Source organism: Myotis yumanensis, unplaced genomic scaffold (assembly GCF_028538775.1).
Source record: "Myotis yumanensis isolate MYYU_CA2020_CCGP unplaced genomic scaffold, mMyoYum1.0.hap1 SCAF_2, whole genome shotgun sequence".
NCBI lineage: Eukaryota > Metazoa > Chordata > Mammalia > Chiroptera > Vespertilionidae > Myotis > Myotis yumanensis.
In genome coordinates, this window is record NW_027223753.1 from 166,522,905 (window position 1) to 166,539,010 (window position 16,106).

Genomic DNA, 16,106 nt, shown 5'->3' on the forward strand with positions numbered 1-16,106 from the left:
TTCCTAAGCCTTAGGAGTACCCTAATTAAGTTAATAACAATGTACCTACCTATATAGTTTAAGTTTAAAAAATTTGGCTCTCAAAAGAAATTTCAATCGTTGTACTGTTGATATTTGGCTGTTGACTGATGAGTTTGCCGACCACTGAGTCCTAGGCAACAAGAAATCTTGTCACTCAAAAACACACTGCCATATCAGGGGTTCCTTCTCCCCAATTAAATTAGCTCCTCTCTAGTAGATCTACCTGTATTAAGGGCCAAGGCCTTGGCTCAAAATAAGCTGCGCATAATTGGCTAATTTCAATTCAATTTTTTTCTCCCCAGTAGCATGAATAGTTAAGGGTATCCCTTGATTATAATAAAGCCTATGAAAAAGGTATCAGAAACACCACGTTAAAAGGCAAATGCGCACGCATGGGTGCACACACACACTCAGGTATTTCAAATATTTTCTCCAAAAGATCAAGTTATAAGGCAAAAAAAACCCATTTTGAAATATAATTAAAACTTGGAATAGTATGTAAAAAGTTCAACGTTAAAGGAAAGGGAGAGTGATAGAAACGTAGAAATTTTCCTGCTTCTCAAATAAACATAAAATAATTTATTTTTCAATGTATTAAAACCATAACCTTCAGTATAAAAGCTACATAGTCTATATTTAATTTTAAAATGTTCACAGAGTATTTTTTCCAGATATGTATCTGCCTAAACATACATTTTTTTAATAGCCAAGGAATCAGTTATCTTACCAATTCCAAAATATAAAAAAAGACTAAGAAAATGTAAGGTTAACATATGCATATAAATACAAAGAAATGTTATTCTACATAAGCAATTTTCTAAAACTTTCATATGGATTTTGTTAATACGTTTTGAAATTGACAAACCCTAAATAACCCCATACATACATAATTTTGTTGACTATCAATATAACAGAATTTATTCCCTACTAAAACCTGCTTCCTACTGCCTTATTATTTCCCCTAAGTATACGACATAAAACACTGGTCCCTAGCCCTAGCTGGTTTGGCTCAGTGAATAGAGCGTCAGCCTGTGTACTGAAGGGTCACAGGTTTGTTTCTGGTCAAGGGTACGTACCTGGGTTGCAGAGTCGAACCCTGGCCCAGGTTGTGCGAGAGGCAACCAATCGATGTGTCTCTCTCACATCAATGTTTCTCTTTCTGTTTCTCCCCCTCCTTTTCACTCTCTCTAAAAATCAATGGAAAAATATCCTCAGGTGAGGATTAACAACAAAAAAAAGAAGCACACATTGTTCCCTAGAAGATATTTTGTGGAAAAGGGTTCTGCTGCTAAATAAATCTGAAAACCCTGCACACTCAGACATCTGGAGCTGCACAAAGGACAGGAGTCCATTAAGATCAGAGAAATCAAGGAAAAAGAAAAAAAACCTGCTTGTTTCTTTTTTATTTATATCAGCTTCTCCCACTAATGTATAACAACAAAGCCTTCTGTTAGGTTGAAGCTAATATTTCACAGAACGTATTTGAAAGGAATAGGCTTCTCCGATTACTTTTCTAAAACTGCTGTATGTACCTTGCACTTTGTACCAAGGCTAGTAATAATACTCTAGTATGGTGTTTTATATTTGCTCCTCAAATGTTACCATTTTCAAGTCTTGCAGGTAAGTTAAAACCTTTTTAAAAATCTTACAAGACTACCTACATGAAGAATTCTTTCTTATACTTACCTTTCTATAATGCTTGTCACTTTCAGGTCCATGATCTGTTGCTCTAAATGTGGTTTCTCCAGATGAACCTTCGAGATAAATACACAGTCCTTTAAATTCTCCAATGATGTCAATAATCTAAATTCCAAATTATGTTTAATTAAGAAGTCCCCATCTTCCTCTCCTTTGCCCCCCTCCACACAGCTCCTGCCCCACCCCGGGCCTTCCCCACACTACTGTCTGTGCCCAGGGGCTTTGCCTATATGAATATATGTTCTTTGGTTAATCTCTTCCCATCCCCTCTGCACCATTCCCCTCTGAGATCTGTCATTCTGTTCTATGCATCCATGTTTCTGGATCCATTTTGTTTGTCAGTTTATTTTGTTCATTAGATTCCACATATAAATGAGATCATGTGATTTATCTTTCTCTAACTGGTTTATTTTGCTTAGCATAATACTCTCCAGGTCCATCCATGCTGTCACAGTCAATAACAAAAAAATATATTTTTTAAATGGTAAATGGATTTTAGAGTATCCCTTTTTTGGAAAGTTGTTTTTATTTTAAGGAAAATACTAGTAACCCATTCAAGAAAAAAATTTTTTTTTAATTGTAGCATGTGTTTAACCTATTTTTAAAAATATCACTGAAAATTACAATAAAAAATAAGACAGTCTTTGATAAGAAGTACTGTACATGAGTGTACTTACAGTTCAGCCATATACCAATGCCATTATGTAAAGATTACATACAATAAAAAAATAAATTTAAAATGTCACCTATGACAGGACAGATGAGACAAACTAAAATTACTTTTCATTTTAATTATCAAAAACAATCAGATCAATTTCAAGAAAATATTCTGGTACAGCAAACTCTCTTCCTAATAGCTTTTATCTTAAAATACAGATATATATTTAGGAATTTTAGTTTTACTACAAAATAATTATTTTATTATTTTGACCTGAAGGAGAATGAATTTGCCTAATACAGTTCTGGGGTTTTGAAATTCAGCATAAGCAGCATTATAAATTTGGTCTGAAATTTTATTTGCAAGTAGTTTATTAGAAGCATTTAGAAGGCATGTTAAGATCAGCAAAAATGTCTGTTTACACACCTAACAAGAGAAGTAGGTCAGAAGCTCCTATGATTTCACTAACCAATTTGTGACCTGTGAAAAATCAGCAAAAAGGGAAATAGAAATGTAAAACTTTAACAGGAATAAGCAAAGATGTCTGAGATCTCAGGTGTATATCAAGATAGGGTAGTAATTGAGCAAATACACCAGGATTAACCTTAGTAAATTCTACTCATTATGGTCCATCATAATAAAATTTTTTAAAATCATCAAATTGACTCTAACCCATTATGAAAAGCAAGCACATAGGAAGTCTCATCTACTTGTCAAGAACAAGTGATATTTTTTCCCTCACTGTCAAAGGCCTAGCTTGTTTAAGTTGTTGCAAACTTTCATTCTGTTGGGCTAAACAAAAATTAAAATCACTGCACAACAAAACTTTGTGTTTTCAAAAAACTGTTTCATTTGTACTAAATGTTTTCATTTAAAAGATAGAAATAAACAAGTGAATACACCTTTCCTCTGTGGTTCCTAACATTTTAAATGAGATCGAACATAGGTCTTTCCTTACCTGTGGTGAAAAAGTCCTTCAATAGGCTGAGGCTTTCAACAATCTTGTCAAAGTCAGGAGCCAACTTTGCAAGGTCCTCTGAATTAGGAAGGGATTTTATAATTTTCTCTGGAGGAGACACACACAAATAACCTCATTCATAGTCTCAAAGTAATAATTTAATTATTAAAACATTAATAAAATTTAAATATCATCACATATAAATTTAAACTCCCATTTTCTCCCTCTATTACACCTATGGCTGCTACATATATCTGAAACAATGCGTTATTCTAATGATATTCCACAAGCCATAAAATTTAAAATAAAAGACTCACCAAACAAATGGTTTAGATGGAGACCTTCAATTTACAAGTTAAATGCCTTGAGACAGAAGCACTGTATAAACAATGTTAACAATAGATTGGAATCAGAAGTACTTTTGGGGAGGAAGTCTAAGCAAAGAGGCAAAGAATCAAAGAAAAAAGAGAAAGACATCTCTTACAGCACCTGGCCTAACTAAAAAACGTGATCACATTCCAGCTCAAGCTCAAGAACAGAATTTCCATTACTTCTCTCCCTCTTTTCATAGTCCCTGTTACCAACTGGAAATAATTAAGAGCCCAAGGGAAGCTTTTATTTTATTTGAGTTGGCTTTATTTATGAAATGGTCAAAGCATTTATTTTTGTTTAAAAACATTCAACAATTTTGTCCAAATCTGGTACAACTTTATAGAGACTTCTGAATTAGGAAGGGCTTTTCTCATTTTCTCTGGAGAAGACCAAAAACACATAAATATTCTCAAAATAAGAATATATGCCAGCTAGTATTCTAAGTACTGTGAAAGCATTAACTTGCTTACTCTTCAAAGCAACTTCACAAAATAGCTATCAGCAACCCCATTTTACATATGAGAAACTGGGGTACAAAGATTATGTAACTAGAGACCCAAGCACACAGCAAAGAAGTGAGGGAGGCAGGGTTTAAGTCTAGGAGTTTAGGTTCAGAATCCAGGCTCTCAGACACTACACCATGGTACTGGCAAATGTATCGAGTTAAAAACCAATCCTCATGAATATTAGAAAAATAACTTGAAAGAGTACTTTTTTGCAAATACCTTTGTCAACACAGCACAATTTTATCTTTGAAGAAGTGGTGTGAATAAGTGTAGTTAGACATTAATTCCACTCCCATGTACATTTAATCTAAGAAATTAAACAGTTTCAAAAAAGGACTGAGGAAAATAATTTAATCCAAAAAAATTTTTTAAAGATTACCATGACTTACTGACAATCACAACTATCAAATATACTTTTGTTCACCTACCTATTGTTAGAAGGGGGACAGTGGCTGACAATAGGGAGAAATTACTCTGGACACTGGCAGACTTTCAAAGAACCTCATTACCAAAAATAAAGGTAACCAAGGTATCCAATCAAAAGGAGCTAGTTAAGTGGGTTATGGTGCATCAGTTCTGGGTAACATACAAATTAAAAATGATGTTTGAGAAGGCTGATTGGCAGTATGGAAAATGCTAATAAAATGTGTTAGGTAGCAAAAGATAAGATAGCAAAGTGTATGTTCACTATGATTATAATTTTTAAAAAGGAAACGAAAATATTAACCACATTCACAGAACTGGTACAACTAAAAGAGAATGCTCCATAAAGACAATGAAAGCTTTGTTAAAGTGATGAACTAGACGCAGTGGTTCTCAACCTTCCTAATGCCGCGACCCTTTAATACAGTTCCTCATGTTGTGGTGACCCCCAACCATAAAATTGTTTTTGTTGCGACTTCATAACTGTAATTTTGCTACTGTTATGAATCGTAATGTAAATATCTGATATGCAGGATGTATTTTCATTGTTCGAGACCCACAGGTTGAGAACCGCTGATAGAGGATACTTTTCTTTTCCTCATAAATTTTTCTTTGTTATTCTATTATTTTTATCATTAAAATAAAATTACTGCACATTCAATTCAAGAATTAGGAAACTATCTCAACACTAGTAGTTCTTTGTCCTATAGATATGACAAAAAAAATTTGACAATACAAACCTATATCGATATAATCATCAATTTCCCAAACAATGTCAGGCACAATCCATTTATAGTCACTAAGGTCTGGTATCATATCTTTCCACTGATCAAAAGTCTAAAAGATAAGAAAGAATGCCAATCAAATGCTCTGCATGCTGTATAACAATGTAAGAAAAACTACTTTAATGAAAACATGCTAATCTACTAAGAGTGATACATTATGTTCAAAAGTTCTAGCAACGAAGTGGCCTCAACTCTTCTAAAAACAAATTAGCAGGCAAGCATAGAAAAACTATTTTAATGAAAACATGCTAATCTACTAAGAGTGATACATTATGTTCAAAAGTTCTAGCAACAAAGTGGCTTCAACTCTTCTAAAAACAAATTAGCAGGCAAGCATATAACAATGTAAATGTTCCTTTTCTTTCTGCACTAAAGAAAAATGTAAAAATCCAAAATATATTCTCATTCAAACAGGTTTTATGATGTGGCTTTAAACAACACTGTGGAATAGAAGGAAGACAGACCAGGGGTCAGGACATGTTGTCTCTGGTACCAGCCAAGAAGTGGCTGCATGAATATACCACTAAGTTTCCTATCTGTGCCACTAAATGGCAAAGCTGAAAATCAAACCAAAGTGTTCTCACTCCTAGCACAGTGTTTCTTCTACTAAGCTTTTTTTTTTTTTAAATCCTCACCCAAGGATATGTGGTTTTTTAAAAATTGATTTGAGAGAGAGAGAGAGAGAGAGAGAGAGAGAGAGAAACATTGATATAAGAGAGAAACATCCATCGGCTGCTTCCCATACACACCCTGAACTGGGATCCAACCAGCAACCTAGATATGTACCCTGACTGACAATCGAACCCGCAACGCTTCCTTCGGTGCACGATGTTCCAACCAACTGAACCACACCAGCCAGAGCTCCACTGGGCCATTTTTACCTCCAATACTTGTAACTAAAATTTGGGAGGCATTTTCCTATTGCTACACACTCGGTGGCAATAGGAAAATGCCTACTGAAATAATCCAGCATAATCCTGGCGGTGTGACAGTTGGAGCATCCTCCTGTGCACTGGAAGGTCATGGGATTGATTCTGAGTCAGGCACATACCTGGGTTGCAGTTTGATCCTGGTCAGGGCTTGTGCAGGAGGCAGTCAATAGTCAACCGTTGTATCTTTCTCACATCGATCTCTCTCTTTCTTTCTCTCTCTCTCTCTCTTCCTCCATCTCTAAGATTAATCAAGCAATAAAAATCTGGCATATAGTAGAGACACAATAAATATTTAAACATCCAATTATATTTTCTTGGTCTAAAGAAAAATTACTTATGCTATAAAACCTTAAAATAATCATGCTGAGTAATTGGAAAAGCACTAGGAAAGTTAAACTCACCTTTTTGGCTGTATAACCACCCCCAACAGCAGATCCCAGTACGAGATATCGAAGTTTTAAGAGTCTTGCAGCTAATCTTGCTGGCCAAAAATTCCTGCGGGGCTGGTAGCCATATTTAATCGGAGAAAGTTTCAATTTACGTAAAGGATGGTTAGATAGAGAGGAAAACTGATGAAATGATGTCCTGAATTGGGTTCTTTGAAGCTTTGAAGTAGGATGATGTGAATGGTAAATACTTCGTGAAATCAGATGCACTTTTTGTAGTGGCAGGCTTCCTTTTATTCCAGAGCTATGTCTCACTAAGGATTGGCAGACTTCACTGAAAGAAAAATGGGTATGGGAGAAAGATCAGACAGGGTAACAATGCAAAGGGAATGAGATAAAAAGAACAATATACAAAAGGGAAAACACACACGCGTACGCAAGCACATATGGCCAAACATCATGTGAGGAAACTATGAGACGATGGTTGTCTATAAACCAGGAAGCAGGCCCCCACCAGATACCAGATTTGCTGCAGCATGATCTTCTCAGCTTCCAGAACTATGAGAAATAAATATCTGTGCTTAAGCCACCCAGTGTATGGCAATTTCTTATAGCAGCCCAAAATCACAAAGATACAAGATCAGAAGACAGATAAGTAAATGTTAGATCAGAAGTGGAGAGAAAGGATGATCATATTTTAGTTGCCCAGATATAAGAAAGAAGAAACTAAAGTGAGGTAGCAGCAGTGAGAACGGAAAGGGAAAGGTAGATACCAGAATGATAGACTGGATATAAGAGAAGAGGAAAGAAGAGTAATAACCATGAGGTTTTACCTGAGCAACAGATATAAAAAAACTCAAGAGATGAATCAACTGTGGGAATAGTTCATGGTTCCATAATATTTAGCTCAAATTTCTTTCAACTCTACTCCTACATCCACTTTCTTTTGAATTGGATAAAACTTTGGTTCCAATCAGAGCTTCATTGCTTACTAGTTGGACAACCAAAGGCAAATTATGAATTTACCCAAGCCTGTTTTTCAATCCATTTAAATGAAATAATAGCTATATCAGAGAGCTGCAGTCAGTAATCACTAATTCAAGTATCTTATTCTCAGACCACAATTCCCTTTCACTACAACCAGCTTTGACCTTATGGAACAACCAAATCACTGATACTTTTATCAGTTCTTACCTATTAGTTTCCATCTTATCTATTTACTGACTTACCCATCTTAAATCCCCTAATTCATAGTTTCAATAGATCTTGTGCAAATACTCCAGACTCCCTTGCCACCTGACTTTTTGTTTTACTTAACTGGCAAAATATAAACCCTGAATGATCCTTGTTACAGCTTTTCTCCCTGTCTGATCAGGGAATGAAGCACTACTGAAGAATATCCCACCTACTGGACAGACATGTCACCTAGCCTCTCAAGATTGTCGGATAGTCTTATTTCATTTCTCTTGTCAACACATTCTTCTACTCTGTGCTAGAACTATTTCAGACATTTTCCACTCTCCTCTAGCCTCCCACATCTCCCCATACTTCCTCCAACTCTCTGTAGATGACTTGCCCCTTACTGCACTGAGAAAATGGAAGTCATCAGAAGGAAACATGCTATCTACTTTCCGCAGCTACATCTATATCCTCTAGCTCCCCCGCTCCCGACAGCCCCTGTGAGATTACAGCAAGCACTCCTCCTCCTAGAGCAGTGGTTCTCAACATTCCTAATGCCGTGACCCTTTAATACAGTTCATGTTGTGGTGACCCTCAATTTCATTGTTACATATTGAACATATTAGCATAGTGATTAATCACAAAAGCAATATGTAATTATATATGTGTTTTCCGATGGTCTTAGGTGACCCCTGTGAAAGGGTCGTTTGACCTCCAAAGGGGTCACGACCCACAGGTTGAGAACCACTGCCCTAGAGAATCCCTATTTCAAACTTTCTTTCTCCTGCCTTTTAAGGAATCAAAAGTCAAGTCTCTCTCACCTTAAAGGAGGGGGAAAAAGGACCCCACTTCATTTCTCTAGCTACTCATTAAAAGTCAAGTCAACCTGATTTTCATTTGTATCATTTCGGTGAAATGGCACTTATAGAGTGTGCCAAAAGCTTTCCACTGGACATTTGGTTTTTCTATTCTCATTTTAATTCTCTCTACAATATTTGACAATGTTGACACCTCCTCATTGTTGGAATTCTCTCTTCCTTGGCAGTCTCTAGTTTTACTCTTACCTCACTGGTCATTACTTTTCACTTGCCTCCTCCCCAACTACCTTACCTTTTAAATGTTAGTAGTTTATTAAGGCCAAGATCTAAACCCACTTCTCTTCTTACTGTATATATTCTTCCTAGGCAATCTTCTTCACATCTATTTCCTTGACCACCATCCACAAATTCATGTTCTTCTAATTTGTGCCTAATCTAATAATTAAGATCCAGATCCTGCTATCCAATTGCCTACTCAACATTTCTATTTAGATATAAAAAATACCTCAAATTCAAGATGTCCAAAACCTTGCTCTCTCTCCTCCTCCTCCCACCCCCACTAAACCCTGATCATCTTCCAGTATTCCTTATCGCAGAAAATGGCATAAGCATCACCTATATATATAGTTACATAAGCCACAAACCTGGGGATCATACTTAATCCTCCCTCACCCTCAAGTTCTGTTAATTCTACTTCAATATAGATCTCAAATCTCCCCCTTCTCCCATCTCCACTACAATCATTCCTTACATGAGTGACCTCAATGGTCTGTACCAAGGTGTTCTCTTCACCAGAACACTCTTCTGAAATATAAATCTGATCACTGTCACTCACCTGCATAAATCTTTTAAATGCCTCCCCCTGCATTAAGAATAAAATCCGAACTCCTAGTCTATCAAGGCTTCCATGATCTGGCGCCCATCTCTCTCCCTCTCACCTCCAGACAGGTTTTCATCTAGTGCCATACTCCTCAATAGTGCCATACTCCTTCCCACCTCAGGGCCTTAATTTCTGCTGTTCTTGGACAAACTCTTCTACTTAACTCCTGTTACTGCTATTAGAACTGGTTTCACCTCAATCATTCCCCTTTCCCCTGAACTTCATTCTTATTCAAGTTCCCCTCCTACAGTTCTTGGCTCCCTGTATTTTTCTTCAGTGCTTTTAAAATTTATATTATATAATTATTGAATTAATACTTGTCTCTACCATTAAACTGCAATCTCCATAAGGTCTGTTTTGCTTACCATTGTATTTCTAAGTCTAGCCCAATGCCTCACAAATAGTAGACACTCAATAAATTTGCTTAATGAATATGTTATTGGGGTAATTAAGTAGCAAAATTTTTAAAAAGGTGAAAGAACCTAGCAAAGACCACAGAAAAGGTGCTCAATAAATGTCATTTCAACATTAATTGCACTAACCTCCATGAATGTATGAATAGCTCTTTAGCCTAAGAAATTATTTGCAGTTTTTATTTTTTATTTTTATTTTTTAAAATATATTTTATTGACTTTCCACAGAGAGAAAGGGAGAAGGATAGAGAGCCAGAAACATCGGTGAGAGAGAAACACCGATCAGCTGCCCCCTACACACTCCCTACAGGGGATGTGCCCGCAACCAAGGCACATGCCCTCGACCGGAATCGAACCTGGGACCCCTGAGTCCGCAGGCCGACGCTCTATCCACTGAGCCAAACCTGCCAGGGCTGCAGTTTTTAGAAAAGACTTAATCCAAATATATAACCAAAACAGATGAACCGCAGGACTGAGTAGTCATATCCCTAAGATGTTTTTTATTTCATAGTAAGTGCTCAACGTCATTGATAGGTTCTGGTTCTGAAACTTGAAGCCAAATGATGCATAATAAAACCAGTTTTTACCATAGACTAAACAAGAATTCAGTTCCTGCGGCATCTCATCAATGTTATAATGAAACAACGCTGTTCAATGACTTTATTCAAGAGCTTGCTGTACTTTCTCCATCCTTTATTTCCAAACCCCTAAAATTCCTACTTCCACAATGGTGGCAGAAATATGTATGGATGGGGGCAAAGATAGAGTGTATGGTAGTCCAAGTCAGGAACTACATATAAAATGTTCTTCAATTAGTCCCCTGCAAGAGATAGTTGATGCAAAGCAAAATCCTCGTACTTGAAAAGCCACCCTCAAAGATTACTTCTAGAGCTTCTAATTCATAAGGATGATCTAAAAGATCAATGCGCATACAAGACTTTTTCATCCTTTTGAAATACGGTAAGAGAATGAAAACAGGAGAAAGAAATTGAGATTTACTGAAGCCCCAACTGGGGAAAGATGGTTTGGGTCATCCTCCACCCTATTCCAATGCAGCTGAGTGTTAACAGCAACACTTGTCTCTACACTAAGCAATCAGGCAAGGAAGAGCTAAAACTCATGAAAGTGTGTGGGGTGGGGGAGGGGAGGGGGGGGAGTATTAGTGGAGGGAGGGGGTTTTCCCAGAGTGGGCCCCAACAATACTGGTATTTGTAACAACAACAGATAGATAGCCTGCCCACTCCCTAAAAACTCTAAAATGAAGCCTGCTCGCTGACATATTGTATACCTAAAACAGTTTGCTAAATCAGCCTTTTCATTCTGATGTAACCCACACAGGCATCTATATACATCATTAGTCCTTCATGTTTAAATATGATTAGATAACTCGGCTTTTATAGAAAATCAGCAACTCTTAAAATGAGGACCAAGATAAACAACACTGTTAATCTTAGAAAAAGTGAAGATACAAAATTGTAATAATAGCCCTAACTGGTTTGGCTCAGTGGATAGTGTTGGCCTGCAGACTGAAGGGTCCCAGGTTTGATTCCGGTCAAGGGCATATGTACCTTGGTTGTGGGCACATCCCCAGTGGGGGGTGTGCAGGAGGCAGCTGATCAATGTTTCTCTCTCATCGATGTTTCTAGCTCTCTATCCCTATCCCTTCCTCTCTGTGAAAAATCAATAAAATATATTTAAAAAACAAAAACAAAAAAATCTTTAAAAAATTTGTAATAATATTCTCAGGGGGCTTCCTAAAGATACTGCAGACATAAAATAGAAGCAGGTTGTATTAAAAATAGCAACTGGAGAACAATACAAAAGTTACAGAATTACACATCTTTTAAGAGTTTAATAAATGTTATAAAGCAGTTCATGAAAATTAAAGCTGTAAAGGCCAATATAAAATAAAGAACAGCAACACCAGACAATGATTTAAGGAAATTATCCAGAACTTAGAATATAAAGAAATGAGTAGAAACCATAAGAGAAAAGTTAAGTGATTCAGAGGAGTGGTATCCAAAATGGGGTGTGTGTGGAATGCACCCGGTATTAGCAAAATGATCTATGGGATTCAGGAAGAAAGTACCAAAGCTTCTAGATACAGGTTGTTTTTTTTTTTTTGTTTGTATCTTGTCCTTCAAGACTATATTAGGGTCAATTCATAATGTAAATAATTAATTAGTACAGAGGCATATTTATAATTTTTTTAAAAGTGTGCATACACACAGATTTTGGTACATGCATATTTCTTCAACAGATGATAGATACAGATCATGTTTTGGAAATCATGAATAATTTCCATATAACACATGTCTAAAAAGAAAAACAATATTCACATAATAGATATCTAAAAATAAAAGAAAAAAAACAGGAAAAATAAAAGAAAAAAATAAAGAAATAAAAGAAGAAATATTTCCCAGAACTGAAGAAAGAATCTTTTTAACAGAAAGGCCTACTGAGTGTCAGACCAGATGACTGGGGATTAGGAGTGGGAGGGTAAAGAGTGGGACAGGGGTAAGACCCACACCTGGACAAAGCCTTGAGAATTTTAAGTAAGGCCAAAATCCTAAAAGCTTCCTTCCATGAAGGGAAAAACAGGATACCTACAAACACAAAAATGGGATTGTCCTGAGAGTTTGTATTAATAACAAAGAATGATTGGGGGAAAAAGTAGCAATGCCTTCACAGTCCTGAAGAATTTTGAACAGACTTCCATATTCAGCCAAACTAAAAATCAAACATGAACCAACATAAGGTTTCCCCCCAAAATCATCTGTTCTCTCTCATCTGCCATCTCTTCTAATCTGTACATCATTCCCTAATATGTATTTATTTTTTTCAACAATTTTACACAAATATTTATTGCACTTAAATAAATGTTGGTCATTGATCTCCTTACATGTCCATCAGCATGTGCTTAGATATATGTTTCAAAAAATGTTTATGTTCCCATCTCTTAAAGAACAGGAAATTGAATGTTCTTCTTCATAACATGCAGAGGAAGCATGTTGCGTAACAAAAGACAAATTCCAGAGCTTGGGGTTTTGGCTTTTCACATCTCTACTTCTGCAGGTAGCTAAATTGTGTTATCAACATAAGATGCCATTATTGATCCAAAACTCTATGGAGTCCACAGTAACTTTAGAATTAATTTAGCCCAACAGCATGCAACTGAATAAACAAATATCAGTTATTAATCAATTTGTTTTTAAATTCAATTTTAAAGTTTTTCCTACAGATATTAATTGCTTCAACAAGTATGCTATTTTCTGCAGTCTTTCCTCTTTTTAAAGAAAATTAGATGTTTCCTCAGTAAATACTGAGTAGAAATAAAAAGGTTGTAAATAACTTTAGTATTGAGGACTGTGGATTTACTCAGAAATTAAAATTTAATGAAAGTGGAAATAATTTATTCAATTATTCTATTTGACAAAACTGTAACTATTGTATGCCATCCAGTTTTGAACTTAAACTCAAGAAAAGCTTCACAAAATAAATGGATTTTATTCTTTATAAATAAATACTATGTTATCTAAACTATTTTTAAACGTTCTTAAAAAATTCAAGACAAGTGTTTACAGCAGTGGTTCTCAACCTTCCTAATGCCGTGACCCTCTAATACAGTTCCTCATGTTGTGGTGACCCCCAATTTCATTGTTACAAATTGAACATAATTAAAGCATAGTGATTAATCACAAAACAATATGTACTTATATATGTGTTTTCCGATGGTCTTAGGCGACCCCTGTGAAAGGGTCGTTCGACCCCCGAAGGGGTCGCGCGACCCACAGGTTGAGAACCGCTGGTTTACAGACTGAGTTAAATCGGGAAAACCAAGTGTTTTTTTTCAGCCTTGCTTGAAGTATATTACTTTTTATCAAATGCCTGCAAGAATGAGTGAACTCTAAAGGAAGCTAAGGATATTAAAATACAACTACACGTAAAGATAGTCATTTGAATCTCATTAAAATGCATATAGTAACCCATTAAATGAAAAGTCCTCCGTGACTTTCTACTTAGGATCAAACCAGGCCAGGGCAACAGTAACAGTGTGACTGGAAAGGCGGTGCCACATTTCCCACCTTGCATCCCCAACCAAGGCTCCTTCCCTAAACTCTGAAAAAGGCTGCTATGAAGAGGGTATCTCTCATCTCCATCTCCGCCGCCGTCGGCGTCACTGCTGCAGACCTGACCCCCAGATCGCGTTCCCTCCGTGGGCTGGGGCAAGAGGCAGAGGCCCCGCCACCTGGGGGGAGAGCGCAAGGACCCGCGCGAGCAGGTGCGCCCGGCGTGGAGAGAGGAGAGTTAGGAGAGACGCGGCCAAGGTGGCGCACGGAGAGAACCAAAGACCCGGGAGGGAGAGGGCAGAAACTAGAAGCAACCGGAGACAGAGATGACGGCGAGGTCAGAAGGGTGAAAAGGGCAGGGGCAACCGAGACAGGCCAAGGAGGAAAGGCGCCCAGCGCCTCGAGGGGCACAGGAGCTGGGACAAGGACAGTGCAGGCGCTGGCAGTTCCCGTAAGCCCAGTGAGGGTCCCTCCGGGCCCTCAAGAACATCCCGGAATCCTCAACCGCCTGTGCTGAGCGTCATCTGCACGTCGGGTAGTATGATGGGGCAAACCCGGTTTCCAGAGGCCCTAGAAATAACGGGGCCAGGTCGCAGCCTGCACTTACCAGGCCACGGCGGCCCGGCGTAGACGCCACATCCCTCCAGCGAGGAGGTCGCACCGGCGCTGAGACGGCCACGCGGGAGCCGGGTGTCAGTCCCAGTCCGGCTCCTGCTCCAGGAATAACCCAGGAAAGGGCCCTGGGCAACAAGGACACTGAGAAGCCACTGCGGCCCTCCCAATGGCGCATGGACTTCCGCGAGAGCCTGCCCGGCACCCGTACTCGGTCCGTCAGGCAAACCACCACCCCCCACCCTTTCTGGGAGAGCAGCACAAACGGTCCGGGCAGGGTTCGCGCATGCGCTCGGAGCCCAGGCACATCTACTTTCCCGCTCCCAACCCGCTCCGCCGGCTGGGTTTCCGGGTTGGAATTCTGAGCCCTGCGGGTTGAAGGCTAGAGCTGGGGAGCTGGGAGTCGGGGTGGGGTGTTTGCGCTGTGGCGGAAGATGGTGAGAGGCTGGGACTCGGGATCGATAAATTCTCACTGGTTGGTACCAATATGAGAAAATGTAGGTATTGAGGAAGCCTGGAGAATTCTACAGAGTACACAATGAGGACAATAAGAGACTAATAAAAACCAGCGGCTGCTCCTTCGCCACGGTCTTTCTTTCGGCGCCTTTGTTTACAAAGCCTTTTCCGACCCTTAGAACCGTCTAAGGGAGGCGGGAGTCACAGACGGATCCGAAGGTCATGTCTGAAAGGGGCTCAGATCAAGTAGGCCCGTTATGGGGTTGGAATAGCTTGTGCCGTTTATAAAGGCATCAGAAATGATTTCGTGCAGTCAGTCTTCAGCTGCTTCCGTCCGGTTTTTCATTTCACCCATTTGTTGAAATGGTTCGTGTTGATGTCTAACAATCCCACGCTGTCAGTCTGGGTCACTGACCTCAGCATTCCGCTCCGGAGTCAGCACCCTTCTTGGTTTCCGGGACGTTACTTTCTCCTTTTTCTCCCACTCTCTCTTGCTGGTTCCTCCTCTCCCAAACCTCTCCATGTTGGAGGGGCCCAGGTCACAGAGATCCTGGGCCCCCTTCCCCTTTCTGTCCTTCATTCTTTTTTCTAAGGAACCTAAGAGTGTTCTATGGCTTTAAACGCCCCCCCCCCCTTTTTTTTTACCCTCTTCAACTCTTACCATTTTAGGTTTTATGAGGAAACGGATCCATTAAAGGAATATGACCTATGAAAGGTAATGAAGGCAGTTGGTGGCATAGCCACAATTAAAGTGCCCTGTGTCCCTGCTTCACTTCAAGGGCATCCCCCTCTCCCCCTCCCCCAAACACAAAGCATAAAACAATTTCCTTTCAGATCAGAAACCTGAGTTAGTATCTATCCATTCACAACTGCACCCGGTATAGACTCAGTCATAGCAAACTTCCCAAATGCAGGACTCGGGGGATTTTCTTTATTATG

General features: G+C 38.6%; 1 protein-coding gene across 4 annotated transcripts in view; it reads right to left on the reverse strand.

Annotated features, from left to right (window-relative positions):
* Positions 1-14,851, reverse strand: part of OPA1 (OPA1 mitochondrial dynamin like GTPase) — a 95,700-nt gene extending 80,849 nt beyond the window's left edge. For 2 of the 4 annotated variants that reach the window (XM_070406546.1, XM_070406544.1), the window contains exons 1-5: positions 14,707-14,850; positions 6,755-7,073; positions 5,377-5,473; positions 3,336-3,443; positions 1,708-1,775 (exon numbers count right to left, since the gene is read on the reverse strand). In XM_070406546.1, coding sequence (XP_070262647.1) covers positions 1,708-1,775; positions 3,336-3,443; positions 5,377-5,473; positions 6,755-7,073; positions 14,707-14,738 — 624 coding nt within the window. In that variant the 5' untranslated portion in view covers positions 14,739-14,850. Of the gene's footprint in view, positions 1-1,707; positions 1,776-2,803; positions 2,858-3,335; positions 3,444-5,376; positions 5,474-6,754; positions 7,074-14,706 lie in introns of all 4 variants that reach the window. The other 2 variants (XM_070406543.1, XM_070406545.1) reach the window with 2 other exon arrangements.
* Between the last annotated feature and the right edge of the window lie 1,255 nt (positions 14,852-16,106).